The sequence below is a fragment of the Ovis aries genome, chromosome 19, assembly GCF_016772045.2.
Source record: "Ovis aries strain OAR_USU_Benz2616 breed Rambouillet chromosome 19, ARS-UI_Ramb_v3.0, whole genome shotgun sequence".
Lineage (NCBI taxonomy): Eukaryota > Metazoa > Chordata > Mammalia > Artiodactyla > Bovidae > Ovis > Ovis aries.
The window spans coordinates 28,971,625-28,995,393 of NC_056072.1; the positions used below are offsets into that span (position 1 = coordinate 28,971,625).

The 23,769-nt window shown below is 37.9% G+C and overlaps 1 protein-coding gene across 1 annotated transcript in view; it reads left to right on the plus strand.

Moving 5' to 3' along the window:
- SHQ1 (SHQ1, H/ACA ribonucleoprotein assembly factor) overlaps nt 1-23,769 on the plus strand; it is a 98,696-nt gene that overhangs the window by 30,923 nt on the left and 44,004 nt on the right. Inside the window, exons 7-9 of the mRNA XM_027958164.3 lie at nt 2,466-2,620; nt 4,971-5,024; nt 7,457-7,580. Coding sequence (XP_027813965.2) covers nt 2,466-2,620; nt 4,971-5,024; nt 7,457-7,580 — 333 coding nt within the window. The remainder of the gene's footprint in view (nt 1-2,465; nt 2,621-4,970; nt 5,025-7,456; nt 7,581-23,769) is intronic.

Here is a 23,769-nt window from a genome sequence, read left to right on the forward strand (position 1 = left end):
CATCTGTAATTAACCAAAATCGGAAAATACAAAAAAGTAATTTTCAGATAGATTATAGAGACTCCATGGACAATTCAGGAGTTGGAGAAACCTTATTGAAGACTATAAATTCACAATCTGGTAAAAAAAAAAAAAAAGACATATTGGACTACACACAGACATAAATAATTCAATGATCTAAGATCCTCTAAACAGAGTCAGTACAGAGGCAGTAGATTTGGAGAGATGACTAGGGTTTGAATCCATAATAGAGAAGTTCTTAAATATTTGACAAGCCATCCAGAAAAACACCGGGCAAAACATATGGGTAATTTATAGGAGAGCAAATCTAAGTTGCCAAACAAATCTATGAAATAATGTTCAGAGTTTAGCAGCTAGAGAAATACTAACTGAAGTAACAGTGATATGCCACTGTATTAATTTCCTCTTATTGAATGCCAAGTTACTACAGATCAGGAACAGAGTTCTGATTTGGCTGTTTTCATGGGTCAGGAGACAGGTATGGAGACCCTGATACTCACCTGTCCCGGACTGTTCACTCCGAGTAGTAGTGTGAAAGAGAAACTTGTCTTACTGATCAGCCAGTGTATTTTGGGTCGGTCTGTTTACAGCAGTTTAGCCTGTCCTGACCTGCATATAATGGACAATTCTGAAACCTGGGAAAAAGGCTTCGAAGTTATTTTGGCATTACTTTGATATTCACTGGCTCTGGAAGCTAAATGTTCCTCATGACTGAGTTGAACAACTTTTAAAATGAATTTGAAAGTGGTCTTCTTATGGGGCATGGAAGGAAAATGAAGAATTAATTTGTAAGGGAAGAGATTGATGACACTGACTTAGAGGTAATAATATATCTAGATACTTAACGGTATATCTAGATGCTTAGAAGCTGAGGCGGGGTCCTCTGCTCAGGGTCTTGGAAGGCTGGAGACAAATATGGCCATCTTTTCATTTTCAAAAAATAGGTGTTTACAGCTGTATTCCTTTCTGAAGCTCAGAGTTCTTTTCTAAGCTCACATGATGGTTGGCAGAACTTGATTCCTGCGACTATAGAACTGAGACCCCCATGTTCTTGCTGGCTTTCAGCTGGGGCGTCACTCTCAGCTATTAGAGGATCCCACAGGTCCCTGCCGCGTGGCCCCCTCATGACATGACATCTTATTTCTTCACGATTGGCGATTGGCGGGAGAGTCTCTGCCAATATCAGAACATAGTCATAATAATCGTAGCAGTAACTGTCCTATTGCTGTTGCCATATTCTTTTGAATAGAAGCAAGTCACAGTTCCTGCCCACACTCAAGTGATGTCTTATTGCGGGTCATTTTAGAATTTTTCTTACCACAGTCCTTTCATATCCATTAAACTGAAAATGGTTTTTGAAAAAGCATTTATGGCTGGGAACAAGCAAGAGATATGCTTAAGGAAGGGAACTTCTGTCCATGACCATTACAAAGGAGAGATGTAGCCCTTAAATAAAGTATCTCTTAAAAAGAGATAAATTTTTTGACCCAGTAAGTCTACTGTTGGGGATCTGTTTTATGGAAATAAGGCCTCCAGTATCCAGTGACATCTGATATGACATTTACTGCAGCAGACGCAGAGTGAATGCCCATCAGTAGGGGGAGTGGTTGGATAGAGCATACTACGCCATGGAATATTCTACTCCTTCACAAAATTAGCTAAGTACCAAGTGACTTGGGGAGATTTCCTGGAGGTGTCATTGAGTTAGACTGGCTAGATGGAAAAAATTAATCTGATTTTCTCGGGAGGAAAATGTATCAACTCCCTTGTATGCATGTTTGTGTGTCCTTATGGTTATAAAGAAAAATATGAAGTGATATATACTAGATTTTTTTTAACATGGAAAAAGTTATTGATGAGGATAAAGGGTGCCAAGCAGAAGAAGAAAAGGAAACATCCTCTTCTAACCAGTCTAGTATGTGTGGTATAATCATATTTGCATATTTATGTAAAACTTTGTATAAATGATATTTGAAAAATACTATAAGCCCTTAAAATTGACTAATACATGGGAATACTTCCATTTCTCTGTATAGAACTTTCAAAGTGAATAATATTTACAGAGTGTTTCACATGTTTTCTGTTATCAAAACATAATTATCTTATTTTTAAAGTCAATAACTCTGTCATTTAACTGTCTTGAGTACAGAACTGTGTAGCAAAAAAAAAACAAAAAAACAAAAAAAACAGAGCCAGTGTGTGGGAAATAAGGAATAGATATTGTTTAGACATTTTTTCCTTTTTTTTTTTTTAGCCCTACTAGAATTTGAACAAATACATAGCTGTTAAAAAAATTGTGAAGTCTAATTAAAAAGTTGTTTCCATGTCCAGAGTATAATTTTTCGGTTTCTATAATTAAAGTTCTAATTTTGACAAATCTGTCTGCAGTGGGGGTTTTACCAAACAGAATGGAACATCTAAGTTTTAAATGCATTTTCTTCTAGTGTCTTTTTCTGAAGAAGAGAAATATCAGCTGCGAAAATTTGTTAATAAATCTTACCTGCTGGACAAGAGAGCCCATCGTCAGGTATACTACAGTTTGATTGATATCCTTCTGGCATATTGCTATGAGACCCGTGTCACCGAAGGAGAGAGGAATGTAAGTGCACGTGTGTCTGTGAACGTTGGCATAGACTGTCGTACAGAGTAAACTGTATTAAGGTCATGAGTGAGACCAGTCGTGTTTATTTAGGGACACTCCGAACTGAGGTGCACAGGAGTGTTGGTGATGGGTGCCAGCATGAAAGCATAATGCTTTTTAAAGATTTATTCATTTATTTATTTTTGATTGTGCTGGGTCTTCATTGCTGCGCAAGCGTTTCTCTAGTTGTGGCAAGCAGGGGCTACGCTCTAGTTGAGGTGTGCAGCCTTTTCATTGGAGTGACCTCTTAGAAGCACGGGTTCCAAGGTGCATGGGCTCAGTAGTTGCGCCGTGCAGGCTCTAGAGCACAGGCTCAGTAGTTGTGGCGCATGGGCTGACTTGCTCAAGGCATGTGGGATCTTCCCAGACCAGGGATCAAACCTGTGTCCCCTGCATTGGCAGGCGGATTCTTACGCGCTGAGCCACCGTGGAAGCCCCAGCATAATGCTTTTATTTGGTCTTTTTTTCCTTCTCTCTTGGCACTAGTTTCACTCAGTAGCAGAGTGGGGAAGTAAAGCTGAAGGTAGGGAAGAAGGATATCCTAGGCTCTCATCTCTTTTAGGAGATGAAGTGACCAAATGAGACAGCTGTTGCCACATGGCACCTGACATTGGAAAGCGGTAAACTTAACCATTTTTAGTCTTTCTCTGAGCTGTCTATTAACAGATGTAAGGTATAGTATTTTGTACAAAAAGGAATGTGAGCATTTATCTGCAGGTGTCCCTCAATTTAAATAGTATTTGTACTTCTGAAAAATTGTATGTAAATCACATTTTAAAAGCCTGAATTTTATCTTTTTGCTATTCAGTGAAACCCTATTGCAAAAGTAAATCTTTTTGTAAAGTAAGGATGATCTTACTTTTTAAAATGATCTTTAAAAAATATGTATACAATTATATTGTATCTCTTCTTATACCACATTCAATTCTGTAAATAAAGAGCTGAATTTCTTTCTCACCTATATCACTGATCGTATATATATGTTTTTAAAAAAGGCTGGAAAGCCAGAAAAAAAATCTTTCCAGTTAATGTGTCCCTGTATCTATCGACAATAATTTTTGCTCAAGGGGTAATACTTGAGGTGTGCATATGCTTCCCTGTTTTTTATTTATTTATTAAATTAAAAAAATTCTTTAAATTGGCATAAAGTTGATTTACAATATTTCAGGTTTACAATGTAGTGATTCAGTATTTTTATATATTTTACTCCTTTCAAAGTTATTATAAAATATTGGCTCTGTTTCCTTGTGCTGTACACTGTATTCTTGTATCTTATTTATTTTGTACATAGTAGTTCATCTCCTACCCCTATCATATCCCTCCCCCCTCCTTCTTTTTAAATTACACAAATAATTCATATTATTGTAAAGGAATATACAGGAAGAAAATAATTAAAATTTCCTGTCATCTCAGCTATCAAAGGTAGCCATTGTTACAAGGAAATATTTCTCTTTTTGGCTTCTTTCATTGCACATATGTATTTATATTGGGTTGTAATGTATGTACTATTATTTAACCTGCTTTTCTCACCTACTTAACGTCATAGCATTAGCATAATATTGGGATAAGGATTTGATATATGTCAATTTTTTTTGCTGTTGGGATTCTGAAAATTTCAAAGGTGACTTCTAAGATTTGTATTTGACTCCAAAATGAATATTAATTAGTGTATTAAGTGCATACTATAACTGAAAATGGATTTTGTTCCACTAATCTTTTTAGAATACCATAGTCAGAGAAAATGTTTTCTTTGACAGAAAAGATAGCTCCATATTGCTTGAGAAGATGAGTGAGAGTGTTTAGTTATGCTCATAAAATTTTGCACTTTTCATTCTTAGATTCACATATTTGAAATCACGAAGTCTTGTAACTTCAAGGTCTTCTCTAGAATGTACTTATTCTTGCAGACCTTCTCTGAAAAGCTAGCTTCTTCAGCAGCTTTTTAAATGGCACAGAGAGTACTTCAACATTATCTTTGAGTCTTTTGGTAGATTATTTATGAAATATTTGGGAGGTAAGTAACCTAGTTGAGAAGGACAGAAATTGAGCATGCATTGCTTTTCTTTAGTTTCAAAGCCCTTGTGTTCTGGTATTCTTCTCAGTGCAAAAGCTTTACTTTATAAAATTCTGAAGAAAGTGGAGACTTGGCCTTTGATCACCTTGACATCAGTACAGCCATAGACACTTCTTAGGTTTTACACATGTCAATACTATTCATATACTAGTTGAATAAGTGGATATAATTGTTTTCTTTCTAAATGACTTTACCTCTCATATGACACTATCCTTTTCTTCATAACAAATAAAGGTTGAATCTGCATGGAATATCAGAAAATTGAGTCCAACACTGTGCTGGTTTGAGGTACGATTTTCAGTTGCAGTTGTTTAGATTTTGTTTCTTCAGAGTTATATTTTGTTGCTATTAGTTCATTTGTGGTAATTTAAGCAATTCTTTGACTTTTTTTGCAAATTAATTAATTAATTTTAATTGGAGGCTAATTACTTTACAATATTGTAGCGGTTTTTGCCATACATTGACATTAATCAGACACGGGTGTACATTTGTCCCCCATCCTGAACCTCCCTCCCCATCCCATCCCTTAGGGCCATCCCAGTGGACCGGCCCTGAGTGCCCCCTCTCATGCATCGAACCTGGACTGAAAAGTGGTAACTTTATTGTACTAGTTTTTTTTTTTCCCCCATATTTTTAAATAAAATTCTGGTTTTATCTGTTACTCTTACTCTAATCATAGTACATAAATAAGGCGAGGTGTAGGGTATCTTCGAAGTTTGAAGGAGTGATGGGGACATTGTCTGTTGTGGGAAGATGCTGGGTCAAGTTTGAGGCCTGTATATAAATTGGCATATATTGGGGCTCAGAGCTCAAAGACAGGCAGCAAACTTAGGTGATAATACTGTTAACTGTCACTTACCACCAGAGACTGTGCTAAGCCTTATATATATATTACTTCACCTATTCCTTGCAGTAAGGCTGTGAGATAAGTATTACTGGTGTTTTACAGATGAAGAAATATGTCATATAGCTTAAATAATTTATCCTAGGTTCTACAATTAGTATGTTTAGATCTCATAACTCTTCTAATATAGTCATAATTGTTTTTGTGTCTGTTTTCTAAAAAGCACTTGTGCGTATTTCACCAAAAATGTCAAAGGATAGTGTCTTTAAATTTACTAGTTTCGAACATGCTGTTGTCCATCAAAACAGAAGCTTTAAAAAAGTGTTTATTTAAAACAATTGATAACTGCATCGTCTATTAAGGCAACTAGTTTTGTTTCTGTTTTTTTTTTTTTTTTCTTCCCCAGTTTAAATCCTAAATAGTGTACATTTTCCGTTGGAAAATCAAAGTTGTTTCATGGCATCACTTTGTTCAAATAATAGAGAAGGCATATATGTAAGTTGGCATATATTGGCATACATCTTCCCATAACAGACATTGTCCCCAAACTTCCAAAATACCCTACATCTGTTCAAATAATAGCTAAGATAAAAACAGGGACTGAAACACTTCACTTTAGCGGAGAATCTTGCTACTCCAAGAATGTACATGAACCAACTGCCTGACCAGTATCCTCTGCTGGGAGCTTGTTGAAAAGACAGAATCCCAGAGCAGACCCTCTGAGTTAGACTCTGTAGCAAGATCTCCAGGAATTCATATGCATATTTAAGATGGAAAAGTGCTTTTCTCTGGACTCCTCTTGGGTTCTGTGTATTTCCACAATCAGCATATAATGGATAAATTGGCTTTTGTAATACTCACAGTAATTATTCCAATATTGAAAAGAAAGTAGTTGGTGACTAGATCATTTCATAGTTTAGTTATTAAAATCTGCATGAAAAAATTCATCTATTTATGATTTTCTTTTGACATTTTTTATTGTTTTTTAATAACTTACTATTGCCATACATGTAACCAGCTTTGTCAAACTTTTATAACTATTTAGTTTTCACCAGAAGTTTTTAGAAGTTCACCATTGTTTTTATATTATATCAAGTATTCTTTGTTGAGTACTTAGTATTCTTAATCAGATCACTCATTTATTAAAGGTGAATATACATGGAAATGTTGTATACTCCTTTAATTTAATATGTTAAGTTTTATTTGCAGGTTAACATTTTTATACATTTTAAATCAAAACCCAGTTAAAAAACAATTTTGTAGAAAATGTGTTTTCAGTAAGTTTTACATTGCTGATGGCACCAGTTTGATACCGTTCAAGATAAAGCCTTTTTACAGAAATGGGTAGTTTTCTCTTTGATAAGTGAAAGTAAATTACTGAAGTAAATGCCCTGTATTACTCATGCCCAAAGCAGAAAAACAAAGAGAGAGAGGAAAGAGGGGAACTGTGAACACATTGCACTGAAGAGTTCTGTATTTTTCATCTGTATTATCTCGAATGGTCCTACAGGACAAAAACATGAAGCTTGCATCATTTAGAAATGCATTCTATGTGCGTCTGTGTTTTGTTAGTACCATGTGTTTTACATTCATAGTGGTAATTCTTAAAAGACTTTAAAAACTTTCCTGCCATGAATGTGGTTTTTAAGGAGCACTTGTGATATGTTGATAAAGTATGAGGAATTACAAAGACCGAGATAAAAATTTTATTGTAAGTTTACAGAAGGAGTCTCACTGCATGGCACTGTGTTTATCTTCCACTTGGCTTCATGTTGACTCAGACTTGGTTTTTAATTGAGAATAGTTTTACATTTTGTTGTGTGGTTTTGTTTTGTGTAATATGGAAATGATTATTCATGTAAATGATACTTCACAGACTTGGACTAATGTTCATGAAATCCTGGTGTCTTTTGGAAGAAGAGTTTTGTGTTATCCACTGTACCGCCATTTTAAGCTGGTGATGAAAGCCTACAGAGACACTATAAAGATATTGCAGCTAGGTAAGATGTTAGTATGCTTGCAAATTTGAGAGTGTAAAGTTAAATGTTTTTAGTCTGTGAGGATGTAGTCATTGATTTTTACTTTTCTTCCTTTACAAAAATAAGTAATGAAAATCATCCAATCCAAACACTCTTCCTCTCAGGTGTTATATAAAGTAATTGTCTCTCTATATAGGTATATAATCATACAGACAGGTATGGTGCTCTTTTCAGAGAGGAGTGGGGAGGGTAAATACAGACAGTGTTCCAAAACATCTTGTATTTAGTAGATTGTATCATTCAGTATTTCTGTATCACACAGATGCCTGTAATTTTCTAGGCATTATTTTAGGGTTGTGAGTAAAATAATAAATAAGTTCCCTGCTCGTGTGAAGTTTACAGTTTTGCCAAGGTGACTGATGGTAAATAAGTAAGCAATTCCAGCACTGAGTGAAAAGTTCTCTGTTGGAGGCAGGACAGTCCTAGGAGGGGCACAGAACCTGGATTTGGCAGATCAGGAAAGGTTTTCCAGAGAAAGTTCAGCTACTCTGGTTACTTGATTATTGCTAAATGAAACCCCAAAAGACAAATGTTTGCTATTTTTAAGGATGTGGAAAATTCTAAGCTCTGAAACAAATTCCGAAGTGCCTATAACAGCATCACTGGATAAGTATATAATTTCCAAGGTAATTACTTTTTTAAGGGGACAACATCCATTTGTATGTATTAGTTCTGGCACATTTTTATTAAAACTCACTTGGTATACTTTATGGTCATTTCTTATAATTTTTTTAGGGAATCTCATCATTTCTTTGTCTTTAGATAACAGTGCATCTGGAGGTTTAGTTTTCAGACTTGAGGTTAAGAAGGAGAAAGGAAGAAGTTGTGTTCTTTTATACCATTAGGCTTAATGGGAATAATCACATCTGTAATGTTTTCTCCCTCCTAGGATTTATCTCGGTTTTTCTTTGACTTCTGTGTGACCCATAGTTTTCCCGCCCTGGGGGGAAAAGTCATGTTTGAAGTAGATTCTTTTAAAATAGATAATAATCATAAAAACGAATCACAGTTAAATGACAGATCTCTTTTTGTTCATCCTATTGGTTTAGGCTAGCAGTATTTTATTTTAAAGGATTGTTGATTATAGAACAGAAGAGCTATTGCCTTTGAGGAATCTGTCTTCTTTAACAAGGGGAAACACACTGCTTTTTTTTGGGGGGGGGTATTCTTTCTTTTTACCTTCTAAGATACTTTTTTAAAGATATTTTTGGTGTGGACCGTTTGTAAAGTCTTTGTGAAAATTGTTGCAGTATTGCTTTTGTTGTATGTTTTGGTCTCTTGGCCCTGAGGCATGTGGGATCCTAGCTCCCTGACCAGGGATCAAATCCATACTCCCTTCATTGGAAGGCGAGTGTTAACCACTGGACCTCCAGGCAAGTCCCCAAGATATTTTTTTTGAACTGCAAAAATTATCTTGAAAAGTCAATCTACTGTAAATGACTGATTATTGAGTTTGAGTACATGTCACAGTTAATTTCTTGTGTAAGTCATGCTAGATTATCTGCACATTATTCATAGATTTAAACAGTGAGAATGCAGTTGTGATTTTCTTGTTATATCGTGGCTTTGAGATGGAAGACTTGCAAAACCCCCATGTGCATGTGCACATGCACGGATGAGCATGCATGAGCATGTGCGCACACATGCACACACACACTCTCTCTTGCTCTTTTATTCTGCTAAATAATCTAGTTCTCCGGGTTTTTATTTGAAAAGTAATCAGTTGTGTGATTCATAACCAAAAATAAATTTGATTGCCTTGACTTACACTGTAGTCAGTTCCTCAGTTTTAGTAGGTTGGAATTGAACATTTAGACTTAAGTTTAGACTATAAGTTTCTATTATAGATAATAGATTATTATCTATCTACAAAAAAAAAAGGCTTATCAGCTGTGTTGTGATAGCAACAGAAAACCCGAGGTAGCCTGCTGAAAATGAATCCCAACCCTGTATGATCCGTGCACAGTATGTTCTGTGGCTTGTTTGGGTTGTGGCTAGTTAGTGCTGAAACAGAGACCTAGGTTGTCTAGAGTTCATGCCCTAAACCATGGGGATGGCAAGCTCTGGATGAGGGTTGACACCTTTGTTCATACTGGTGGGTGACACCAGGATGCCATTAATACCATTGAAAAGTCTCAGTTGTTCAGACACCTTATAGTTTAAGTGCAGGTCTCGCTGGTTTGGCATTTAACGTTTTCCGAGAATGAATTCATGCCTACTTATAATCAAGAAAGCCATCACACTTTTATTCTGAAGGTCAGTGTTGTGCTTTCAGAGTTGAAAGTAATAAATAACTCTTTCCCCAGAAGAAATGCAAATCTTATGTGAAGGCTGGTATCAGAATCTACAGACTGACTGAGAGCTAAGTTTTTAAAGAGCCATGCATTTGCTTTACCTGACTTCACAGAGGCCTTACAGAATTCTTTTCTGGGCCTTTGGCTGTTTTCAATTTTACATTCTCTCTGCTATACCTTCCCCACCCCTGGAAGACTCACTGTTGCTGTACGTATAACTCAAATTCTTTTAAGAGAAGAAAACCTACTTTGTCCTTTCAAGTGTTATTTTAGTGCTCAATGTCGGGCCTTGCATGTGGAATTCCTCTGTCTGAATCTATAATCTTGGGGCACATGATCATCCCATGTTTTCCCCCTCTGTTCCTGTATCTTTAGCAATTTTTACTTCTTCCTCCATTCTTTTGAGAAGAGTAGGAAGAATCCTTCATGGAAGTTTCGCTTAGCTGCCATTGTTCACTGAAAATCAATGATAAAAAGGAATTAAAAGAGAGTGATTTTCTAGTATGTCTTAAGAAATTTTATTGTTTTTATAAATGACCTAGTTGAGTACTTGATTATATACATTGTTTATACAACTTACTGTTTATTCTACTATCTGTGTTTCATTCATCTTTCTAAAGGCATTCTTTATTCTTCTTCCACATTCTTGTATGGTTATTGAGCATATAATGTAACTGTTAGATTGAAAGGGCTAAACATCAAGGGGTAAAAGGGAAAAAACTTAATTTTTTCTCCCTGTTCCCACTTCAAGCCCTTTCTGTGAAGTGTTTCTTTTATTGCTTATGGATGGAATATATATCCTATAAATATCACATCACACACATATATCCTATATGATAAATATTCTATAACTTTTTATATTGCTTTAGATTATAAGAGAAGTCTCATTTCAGTACTTAAAATGTTCCCTTTGAACTTGATTAAAAATATAAATCTTGCCTTCCCCAGCTTGGGCCTGCCTCAGGTTGGGAAGCCAGCAGTGGGGAGGGGCCCCTTCCCCTGCTGCGGGAGCCTTGCTTGCTTCCAGAGCTACTCTCTACTCAGCCACAGGCTGCTCCTTCCTGCTTCTCCATGGGGGCCTTTTATCAGTTTTGGGTCAGACAATAGTCTTTGTGCCCCACAATTTCCAGGACAGGTATCTTATGCTCTCCAAGGTGCCCCCTTAGAAATCCCCTTTCAGGAGAGCACCTTTTTCCCTTCCTCATGAATGATGGTAGAAATCCCATAGCACCCCAACCGTCTTATCTGAAGAGATTTTCTGGACCATGATACCCTTAAATTCCTGGAGATGAATATTGGTCCAGAGGTGACATACCAAGTTTTTGGCTAGTGTCTTACGAGTTGAGCACAGAGGGTTAAGCGTCCCTTCTTAAAATATGAAATACTTGATATCTATTTTGTCCTTTGTGAACCACACTGGAAATGAGTCACAGAGTCCTGTCTTAATGTGCTAGCACAGTAATTGTTCTAGCCACAGCACCTTGGTGACTCCTGTGTGCCAGCACGAGGCTCAGTTCCTCATTACATCCACACTGTCTTCCTGAGACGTTGGGTGTCAGTCTCCATCTCACGGATAGAAGACAGTCTCAGGGAAGTTCAGTTCAGTTTCCCAGGCTCATTCAGCTAGGAGTTGGTGGAGCCTGGATTGGATGCTGGGTCTGCCTGACCCTTAAGTCTGTGCCCTTTGAAGTGTTGAAATAGTTATAGTAAAGGAAATTTTATGAAACTGGGATTGACTTTACAATAATCCACAGTGGGTTGGCGGAAAGTGGGAGGGTATGGAGGAGACAATTCTGGCCATGAGTTGGTCCTTGCTGAAGCTGGGTAATGAGTACTTGGGGGTTCTCCACCCTGGTTTTTCTCTTTGTACATGTTGTGATCTTCCTTTATAAAAAGTTATTTTTAAAAAAGAATCTGGAGTCTTAACCCCTATATGTCTGTGTTTTCAATTTAAATTTATTCACCATTTTTTAGAAAACATAGTACTCTTTGTTCAGACCATTATATAAAATTTTTGACTAGTAAAAATGCATGTTTGAAGTTATTATTTCAGGTTCTGTTTTGTTTTTAGGTCTAACAAGAAACCTACCCTTCTGTGAACATTTGAGATCTGATGTCTGGTAGTTCTGTGGGCAGACTATAACCTAAGAAATAGCCTTCTGGCGATTAGTTATTGTTACCAAGTAAAAGCTGGCATTATTTCATGTAATTAATAGCCCTTACATATTAGTCTTACTGGGCTAATCATTTTTTCAGAAATGACTGAAATGACAGCTTTACTAACCTCTTCTGTGAATAGATAGAATAGCACAATCCATGTGAAAGAAAAGAGCCATAGTAAATGGCTTAGGGCTGATCTTTTCCTTTAAGGCAAATGGTTGTTTAAGAAACAGAACTATGGCAAGTGTATTATGTGAGCTCTGAGACCTCATGCAACCTGGAAGATGAGTTTATTTTTAGCATTTCATTTCTCTTTAGTCCAGTATCCAAATGCTTCTTTTTTAAAATAATTAATTAATTAATTAGACTGTGCAGCATTGTAGCATGTGGGATCTTGTTCCCCAGGCAGGACTTGAACCCAGGTCCCCTGCATTGGGAGCTCGAGGTCTTAGCCACTGGGCTACCAGAGAGATCCCAGCTTCTTTTTATTGAATTTTAAAAATTATCCTAACTTGAAAACTAGAAGATGAAATCACTAGTTTTCAATGTTTACAGTTATCTGCACTTAATTTTTGTGGCTTCTCAATTATGGACATTTAAAAGAACTATTAGACCTTTTAATTGTTCTTTCTTATGGGCCTTATATGAAATGATTTTGAGGGTTATTCAACAAGTATTTGTTGAGCACTTGCTATGTGAAGATGCTGAGCTGGGTCTGGAGATCTTGGAGTAAGCAGGTGGGACATGACTTGCACTGGGAGAACTTAAAATTCTATTGGGGTCCTAGAATAACACAGCTATCAGGTTTTTAAAAAATTACATTTTGTAATAAGTAGTTCAAAGGAGAAATATAGTGGATGATAATATAAAGCCAGGAAAACTGGCTGAGCTTTAAGTCATGTATAACATGTCATTTCCTGCAGAAGAGCTTCTGCCTTGTTTGACTTCTGATTCTCGGCTCCTCCTCAGTTTCCTGTTGCTCTAAAGTACTTGTTCATTGGTTAGTGTGTTCATCTGTTAAGTTATTCATTCAGTAGGTATTTTGTCAGTACCTACTATAAAGCTGTTTATTATGTACAAAGTGCCCATATGAAGCACAGCAGAAAGCTGAATTAGGTTCACGGACTGTATTTGGGGAACATCTGCATGAATAAGGGAGCTGAGATGTCCATCACAAACATTAAAGACAGAGTAGACAGTGGTAAGCACCTTACAGGAAATGCTGACTGAGTGGTTTCAAAACAGGGAGAGGTGATGTTTCGTTAGGGATCAGAGAAAGCTTCATTCAGGACTAGAGGTTTGAATTGGGACTTGAAGGACCGGTAGTATTGCAGAGCAGGGTGGAGGGAAGTATTCTAAATATTGTGAGTGAGGGGCATGAGACAGTTTATAGATGAGCATCTGTTTCATCAGTGCAACTTGGGAATTGATAGGCTCTCTGACCCTGTGATTTGCCCTTGTTGTTCCGTTGCTAAGTCGTGTCTGACTGTTTGCGACCCCATGGACTTTAGCACACCAGGTTTCTCTGTTCTTCAGTTACCCTACAGCCTCTAAAATTAGTTGACAGTTTTGCTTGAGTCAACTGGTCTTCAGAATTGATTTCTCTGCTTCCCTAATATGATCACTTAATCTCCTGCTCTCCAGTCAGGAGACGATATTTCTTTCTGTTTCTCTCTTCATTCTAAATTGTTCTTGAACTTTTCCTTTCTTAGTCAATTCCCTGTCACAGTTAAAACATTTTGAAGAATGGAGCAACTGTAGCGCTTTCAGTCAATTTCAGTAGCATGGAATTCAGACCAGATATTTGAAGCTGTGTTGGTATCTGCTTTTGCTGACTGCTGCCTTACATGCCAACCAGCCTAAGAAAGGAGGGACTCTGGAGCCCTGGAGAGTGTGACCTGCAGCTGGGACACGTGAAGGAGAGTGTAGGATTCCCCTGGGAAGTCCCTGTGTGCCGATCTTCTGCCTTGCTCTTCCGGGATTCTTCGACAAGGCAGAGCAAACTTCTTTTACTTCCATCGCTTCCTCAGAGCCTAAATCTGTGTTCCCAGTCTTAAATTGGCACATTCTTACTGCCTATCTATATTATTTATCCTCACAGCATTTTGGGGTTTATACATATACTTTTGTATGGAAGGGTATTGTATATGAGCATGAACATTAAAGGGAAGAAAATAAAATTCTGATCAACTCCACGGACACATATTTCCTCTAAGTATCTTATTAATCATTAAATATTGTTAATCACTGAAATTTTTTTAGATTGCTTGCCTGGAAATTGCTAGATTACATTTGTATAAAGCATTCTTTGTTCTCTTAAAATATTCTCTGCTAAGTCGCTTCAGTTGTGTCTGACTCTGTGTGACCCTATAGATGGCAGCCCACCAGGCTCCTCTGTCCCTGGGATTCTCCAGGCAAGAATACTGGAGTGGGTTGCCATTTCCTAATCCAAGAATATTCTTTAGGGGGCAGCATTTCCTGTATGGTTTACAAATAATAAATTGCTTTTAATTGCCATAACTGATTAAGATCTTATGGTTATTCTGCTCCCCCCAAGAAATCACTTAAAGTATCTTATGGGTGGGTAATAGCTCAAGATACACTGCTGATCTTTTAAGTATTTAAATTTAAATCTACATGGTATTTATATTTAAATCTACATGGTATTTCCTATACTATTTATATAAGATTTTTTGTTAATTTCTACAGTTTCTGATCTGATAAAGGTAGAAAAATGTATTTATTTAAGACAAATTTGGGAGAACAAAGAGAAAATATTTTATTTACCCTGAAGAGTGAAAGTCCCATGGCATGGTAATTTTGAGACCTAGATGAAGTATGTGCTGTGCTGTGCTTAGTCATTCAGTTTTGTCTGACACTTTGTGACCTCATGGACTATAGTCCCCCAGGCTCCTCTGTCCATCGGATTCTCCAGGAGAAAATACTGGAGTGGGTTGCCATGTCCTCCTCCAGGGTATCTTCCCAACTCAGGCATCAAACCCAGGTCTCCCTCATTGCGGGTGGATTCTTTACTGTCTGAGCCACCAAGGAAGCCCAGATGAAGTATACTGAATAATAAATACTTGTATGTTATCTGGAAATCATGGAAGAATTATATTTTTGCAATTAGGGTTCCTTTAAATAGAAATTAATACTGAAAAATAACAAGCAAGCAGATATTTATTCAACAGACACAAATCAAGTCCCTTCTCTGTGCAAGACATTAAAAGAGAATCAGGAAAGAATTATGAGGATATATATGACTTGGCTTTGGCTCTTGAGTTTATCGTGTAACAGGAATGATAAGACAAAAATACAAAATATAAGTATTTACAATATACAAAGGAGAAATAGTCCCTTAAGATAATATCTTAACATCTTCAAATGTTGAAAAAATTCAAAACAAAAATAGCATTTCATGACACACGTAAATTATATGAACTTCAAATTTTAGTGCCCATAAATGAAGCTTTATTGGAACATAGTCGTCCTCATTCACTGGGGTGTTGTTTATGGCTGCTTTTGTGATATAATGGCAGAGTTGAGTAGCTGCAACAGATCATGTGGCCTGCAAAGCAAAATATTTACTCTCTGGCTCTTTAGAGAAAAAATTTGCCTCCCCTTGCTATAAGTACATATGAAGTTGACCCTTGAACAAACTTGACTTTGAACATGGGCAGGTCCTTTTATGGGCTTCCTTGGTGGCTCAGACAGTAAAGAATCTGTCTGCAGTGTGGAAGACCCAGGTTTGATCCCTGGGTTGGAAAGATCCCCTGAAGAGGGGAATGGCTACCCACTCCAGTTTTCTTTCCTGGAGAAGTCCATGGACGGAGGAGCTTGGTGGGCTACAGTCCTTGGGGTTGCAAACAGTCAGACGCGACTGAGCAACTGACGCTTTCAGGTCCTCTTACAGGTGAATTTTTTTCTTCAGTAGAAAATACTGTAGCGCCCCACTGTCCATGGTTGGTTGAATCTGTGGATGGGTGAAACTGTAGATACGAAGGCCAGATTAACCCTGTCATTGTTCAAAGATCAGCTGTATTTGGGGTTGGAGGAGAGCCCTTTCCAAGTGAGCCAAGGTCTTTGGCTGCCTTCCATCCTAAATAGTGGCCGGTGTTGATGGGCATCCTGTCATGTTTTTCTCCCCCTATAGGATGAGATGGACCCATTCTTCCTGCAATGCAGGAACAGCAGGAGACACAGGTTCGATTCCTGGGTTGGGAAGATGCCCTGGAGGACAACATGGCAACCCACTCCAGTATTCTTGCTTGGAAATCTCATGGACAGAGAAGCCTGGCGGGCTATGTCCATGGGATCTCAAAGAGTCAGACACGACTGAAGCGACTTAGCAAGCTCATGTTCAGCTGCAGTGATGCCTTGTACCAGGTGTCTGTTCCTTCCATCACACTTTAGGTTCGGTCTCATCCCAGTGTAGGTTCCAAGATGAGGTGTAGGGAGGAGGTAGAGGTCCTGTATTCTCTAAATGACTATGACCAGAAACCTTAGAAAATCCAAACACAACAAAACCCGGATGCCTTACCTCTCTTTCTGCTTAATTTTCTAATGTCACCAAAAGGGACTTGTAAATCTGGTCAGACCGGGTTTGTTCTTCCCATTTACATGCCATTTGAGAAATCCAGTTGTCTTTCTTCCTGTGTGTTTCTTCTCTCTGACTGCATGTCCAGTCCCAGTTTTCCCAATTTGAAACTAAGCTAATTACACACACACAAAAAAGTCAGAACTTTTCATACTAATATCTACTGGGAAAAATGAAGTATAATATTAATTAAAGCAGCAATACAAAGAGTTTATTTTAAATTGAGCTACCAGGCATTGAGATCCATGCCATATTCATGACAGAATAGTTGAAATGCAATTTTATCTGCATAATTAAGAAGTTTTAGATGCTTATGGATTTTTTTTAAAAATTCAGATCTAGATCGCAGCTGTTCTAAGAGCTTTTTTTCTAAGCATGTTCAGCTTCTTGACCTGTCTACTTTTATACTTACTGGGTGGATTTTTTTTTTTTAATGTTTGACCTTGAACTTGGATGCCTCACTCTTAACTGTCTAAAGAAATGGAAATTAGTCATGCTGCCATTATGTAATTTTGATGACATCCGGCCATGTATTTCTACATTGACACAACTGCTGGCTTTGACAGGTGACTTAAAGAGGAGGATAGAGTGAATGTCAAGGCTGTCCTTTCAAACCAGTGAATCTAGCAGAGATTGTTAGAGCAGAAAAGGCAAAAAGCAGCCTTGGGTTAAATTCTTTATTTGAACTTCAGATGGTGTGGTGGTACAAGAAAGTTGGCACAGCTACATCCTTTTCTTGTTGGGAATAGAAATAAAAAGGGAAGGTAAACATGTTGTGTACCACACATCTGTCAGGACACCTTGACTTTTGGGTACAGATCACAAAGGTGTTGTAATTAGTACAAGTTAACTGAGCAATCTGACCAAGTGGTTTTAAACTTAAATTTTGTGTACTCTGGGTTACATTAGTAAGGTGCCTTTACTGAACAGGATCCTACCATTTGCCAGACATTGTTTTAGACCCTGGAAGACAAATGAAAAGCTGTGTTCTTTCCCATCAAGAGGTTTGCCACAGAAGGTGATAAATAGTGACACTATGTATTATGTAGTGGCTGGGACACAGACATACCTATGCTCATCATGGCTGTTGTTTCCAAGCTGTGTTCTTGGCTAACACCTTCAGCTGAGCCTCAGTTTCCTCTTTTATGAAATGAGCAAGAAAGCACCAAACTAGTAGGGTTAAATGATGCAGTATATAGAGAGTACTTGGTGGGTAGCTATTAATTAACAGACAGTGTGACAGGCATTTTGAAAGAACCCAAACTAGCTTGGGTGGAGGAGGGTAGGGTTGGGCAGTTAGTTGGCAGCCAATTCCTAAGGAAGCATGGCCCATGTTGAGACTTGATGGAAAATTAGATTTGGGTTGAGGTTTGTGCTTTCTAGGCAAAGGGAACATTTACAAAGTATATGTTTGCTTTGTGCTGATTTCATTTGTGGCTATAGAGATAATATGTGTAATTTTAATAACAAAAAGGCATCTAAAAATTGATTTAAGGCTATAAATTTGTACTTGAAATAACAACTATCATTGCTTCCAATATGTGTTTCTTTATTGCAACTCAAAAGTGTAAGAGCTTAAATGGCATCTGAAGAAGTTAAGGATAAAATACTAAATAGACTGAGAAGCTTTCATAAAGTTAAACTAACTCATGTTTGTGTTGTTAGGGACTTTATGCTACTTTCTAACAGGCCTGCTATTGAAGCAAATTCCCACACTTTGATTCTCTTCATTTTGATTACTTTGATATAGTTCTTCTGTCATCCCTTTTTATGGCCCAGTGATCTCTGAAAATCAATGTTAAAGATAATTCATAAATTATCCCTCCTCATAATATGGTCTCATCAAAATCCCAGAATTCTAGCCAGGCATCTACTGAGTTACTCATTTTAAGATGATAGCCATGCTGGGCTTTATTTTGAGATGCTCTTACAAGTGAAGGGCAACCAGTGCTTTCCTTCAGATGTTTTGAATCACCATTTCTTTCTCCTTTACTCTTTTTGGCTTCTTGTTATGTATGGTTCAAAACTTTAAAGGACAGAACTATACCCAGAAAACCGCAGTCATATCATAGCTATAATGTGCCAAGAGTTGAAAAGAAATTCTGCTCTTACTGTATAGAGTTAGCAATTTATATTATTTTTTCTATGCTGGCTTTTAGCCAGTAAAAATATCCACTATTCTTCTAATCTAGAGATGGGAGCCATTTCTTAAGAGCCTTCAACCATGAGCTGGCCTGTCACTGAATGATTATAGTCAAACCTGGTCAGCTAATAGGAGGATCTCAGATAGCCAATGGATTCTAATTTAGAACAGTTCAATCTTGTCTCTGGTTTAAGATGTGTTAACCTGAGATGCCACATCTGTCCAGAACAGGAAAGCATATTGTTCTTAGTTTACATTCCCGTTAAAGGAAAGCTGGAGAATGCATAGCCAGAGACTGTGTTAAATACTGTTTCCTGCCCACCTGATTGTTACCATCATGCGTTTGTTGTTGGTGGTGTTGTGTTTCTCTGTGGTCATTAGATAGTCATTTTCCCAGAAGTGAAACGTGCATGGAACTTGTGCCATATTTCTAGTTTTGAAGTCCCTTCACTGATTTAAAACTCTTAGAGAAATCTTGGTGTCAAAAGTCTTTCCTCCATGGAAAGAGTTGGCTTCACTGAGGACCAGGCGAGCATAGAGAATCCCTGCTCTTCGGAGAGGTCTGTTAGTGTATCACTGCAATGAAATTAGTTACTGTGGTTACTATGCAAGGTACCTGCTTTATCGTGCTCCAGGCCAGACAGTGAACTGGTGGAAAATGGTCACTCATCTGCAGTGCCTTGCAGCAGAAATGATTCTTTTGGATTTAGGTCTGAACAATTTTTTAGCTCCATATGTTGTATAACTAGCCCATGACTAGCTACAGCCCCACAGAAGGCAGGTACATTGAGTCCACTTCTAGCCACTGGTCGTGTGACAGTCTGAAGATGGACCAGCTTTTTCCTTTGCTCATAGCTCTTGGTAAGTGTTTGGCAACTTGAGAGAAAGAGCAGTCAGTGTAAGAGATGTAAAACAGAGAAGAAAAAAAAAGTGCATGCTTCCCAAGCTTCTTGGCTATGATGCTGCAGTCACCTATGGTGATTTAGTAGGAATACATGGGATCAAATATGTCCTTGGAGTAACAGTATACATTGTTGGGGGCAGGATGGTTTTAATGTGCTTTTGGTTCTAGAGTGGCAGCTGCCAGTAGCCTAGTTGCCTTTTAGCTTATTTGTCACATAGCACACTGCAAAAGTAGTTTGAATAAGACTTACAATGAAAACATAAACTTTGAAAGAATGCCTAAAACTGCCTCACATGTGATTTTCTAGAATCACCTGATCTAAATGTTGCTTGTCTATTGTTCAAAAATACAAGGTAAAGAAGACTGAAATAGGAATTAAAAAATTTTAACATTCTTTGTCAATATTTCAAAGGTTAGCTATGTAGTCAGGAATATCTGAATTTTGGTAAATTACTAAATGTTTATTGTGGAGAATTTTGAAAATAGGGGAAAGTTATTTCTGTGTCCATGGAGATGCCATGATAGCCTTGAGCAGTGGGAGAAGTTCAAGTTGTCACGGTGTCCCTCAGTGAGTTCTGCTTCAAGAGAATATCCAGGGCTCTGTTGCCTTTAAGAATACTGCTGCATGTAAAATAGCAAATAATCTTAAGCTGTAAAAAAACCTCAAACTTACAAGATCAGTGAAGTTGCATCCATATATGAGGTACATCAATATATGAGGTAGTTTTTGAATGTCCTAGTCATGCCTAATGTGATTGGCCTGTGAATCTCTGTAGAATTCGCTCTTATTGCAATAAGATTATACATAGTTATGAACTATAAAATTAAAGTAAGTATGAACTATATTTTTAAAAAAATAGGGGAAAGTTTAAAGAAAAATAAACAACTGTAATCCCATGTGTGAAACAATGCCCGACACACATCAGACTCCCACATATTTGTTCAGTGACTATAGAAATATGAGTGTGTTCATGCTTAAGATTTTTTCCCATGTATATTTGTCTTTTTTTTTTTTTTAAAGAAAGAAAATAGAGATCAGAACATAAGTACAGTGTAACTTCACTTTAAATTTTAAAAGTTAATTTCTTTGGTCATTGCTATCATTATTGTTATTATTTTGTGATAACTGGAAGATTTGGACTTGCCTGTGACCCCTAGCAAGGGGCAACCTCACTTTAGGCATGTCTGTTAAATGAAACTAGGAAATTTCTTTTAAAAAATTATTTAATTTGCTTTATTCAGTGATTTGTGAATCAGCATCCCATCTAGTAAGTGGAAGAGAACTCCTATAATTTCATTAGGTAATGGTTGCAATGAATTCCCATTAAACATGTGACCTTAATTCCACACTCTTTTTCAGAAAAATCTCTGGTGTGTAGGGTCTTTTATCACTACTGCCCACAGTTACCTTTAGGTCTTGTCCCCACAGTCCTGCCTGATCACCTTCATATTCTCTTCCTTGTCACAGTCTCACTTCTGCCAGACTCATCTGTTTACTCCCCCTGTTTCCCTACTAGAACTGTCGCTCCATCTAAATGGTCTCTTTCTGTTGTTCCCTTAACCCACCCCATTTTAAGTCTCTGCTCCTTTATATGCCACCCTGCAAGCTGGCATACCTACCCCTTTTCTTCACTCACTGAATTATTTTCTATGAGAAAGAAGAAAGTGTTAGTTGCTCATTTGTGTCTGACTGCGATCCTGTGGACTGTAGCCCGTCAGGCTCCTCTGTCCATGGAATTCTCCAGGCAAGAATACTGGAGTGGGTTACCATTCCCTTCTCCAGGGGATCTTCCTGTCCTAGGGATTAAACCTGGGTCTCCTGCACTGCAGGCAGATTCTTTACCATCTAAGGCAACCTAGCTCCAAATCCTGCATTTTCTATTAACTCTCTTGTATTAGCAGGGCATGTCGTATTGAGAGGCAGTATTCTGGGGCATCATGCCGTAGAGGAGCTTATGTAAGGTTCAAGTGAATGTTTTTTTGGTTGACTTTGAAACCTTTAAGTCAGTAGTTGTCATAAAACTCCGTGTCCCCAGCCCGACCCCCCGAACAAGAGAGGGAGGGAAAGTAAGAACTTGGCATATGCTTGCCCTGACAATTTTTTTCTCTGTTGCAATTTAAACTGTTTCCCAAAATTCTCATAGTTTCGTTAGTTCTCCCTTGATTTTTTCCTGTTTGAATAACATGACTAACTTGGTTTCATCAGTTCTGTGAGTTATGATTTGGCTCCTTCCTCCTGTCTTCAAACTTAGCCTTCAAGGTTACCTACTTTGTAATTAAAATAGGTCTGTGGTGGTGGGGAGATGGAGATCCACACTCCTTATTAGATACAGTAACCCTGGGCCACTTTGATAAGACACAAAGACCTTGACTTAACCAAATGTAGTTTTAGGCCTTCTAAGTATTTATTTCTCTTAACCCATTGAGCAGTGAAATATTTGTTGACATTCTTTCCCTTTGCATATAAGGAAGCCACATAAATCATGAACACTTTTGAAAAAGACATGGTCTCTGTTTTGAATTTAGTACCCCCTTAACTATTGAATAATAAAAATGTGATATAACCAAATGGGCCAAGAATGCATGGGTAGCAGAGCACAGTGGGTAGCTTCTGGAGTCAGTATGATCAGAATTTAGATCCTCCACTCAAGGGCACTGTATCTTACGGTCCTTGAGCCTCAGTTTCTCTTTCTTTGAAATGAGCAAGGGAGGTTATGGGGAGAATCAACCGTGTTTTCTTTCCACTTCTCTCCTTTGCAGGGTTGAGTCAATAACTGTGATACTTGGGGAAGTCAGTCCAGGCCTCCTGAAGGAGGAAGACTTGAACTGAGCTGTGAAGGCAGGCTAGGATTCTACTAGGTGGAATGAAAAAGTAAAGGCTTTCCAGATGTGGGGAATCAATCAAGCCACAGACTGGTCCATAGAGCCTTGCAAGCAAGTGCAGGGAACCACTTGAAAACAGTGCATCAAAATGTATGAGAGGGCTTGACAGGAGAGAGTCTGCAACCTGAGGGGTGCAGAAGAATTTATAATCTAGGATGAGTGAGGATGGGTTGTTGGGAAGTAGTGGAGGAAGGGTAGCTCTGAAAGGTACTTCCAGAGAAAAATCATCAGGGCTTGGTGTGTGAGGCTAGGTGATTGGCGAAATTGCAAGGGTTTAAGCAGGTGATTGGTGGCTGGTGGTAAAGAACCTGCCTGCCAATGCAGGAGATGCAGGTTTAATCCCTGGAGGAAGATCCCTTGGAGAAGGAATGGTAACCCACGCCAGTATTCTTCCCTGGGAAATCCCATGGTCAGAGGAGCCTGGCGGGCTACAGTCCATGGGGTCACAAACGAGTTGGATATGACTTAGCAACTAAACAGCAACAAAGCAGGCGATTACTGTGTCATTCATTCATCATTAAAATACTTAAATAAAAAATCTGCTGCTATGGGGTTCTGTTCTAGGTACTGAGGATTAACCACTGAAAAAAATAGAAGTCCCTGCTGTCTCGAAGCTTAGTTTCTAGGGTTAATTGTGCTAAAAATTTAGTGGCTGCAATTTTGGCATCTTGAAGTGTTATTAGGTAGCTCATGATGCTTTTATCATGTCTAAAAGTCAGGTGGGAAATGTCAGTGAAAGCACATCCAGTGTTTTCACGAAATCAGTAGACAGTATTTTCATATTTTAGGCCTATAAAGATAAGAATAAAGCAATTAAACTGAAAATGCTGTATTTCACAGATCAAAGAAAGTGCTACTACTGTAGATTTAGTAATTTGCCTTATAGTTGATAAATTTCAGGGACTATCTTGAAGTTTGGAACACCTAGAGAGTTGTTGTTGAGTTGTGAAAGGTTCCTTTTGTAGGTTTGGGTTTGGGTTAAAATTAGGTTCATTTAACAATCAGGATTTAGAAAAGGCAGAGGAACCAGAGATCAAATTGCCAACATCCGTTGGATCATCGAAAAAGCAAGAGAGTTCCAGAAAAACATCTATTTCTGCTTTATTGACTATGCCAAAGCCTTTGACTGTGTTGATCACAACAAACTGTGGACAATTCTTAAAGAGATG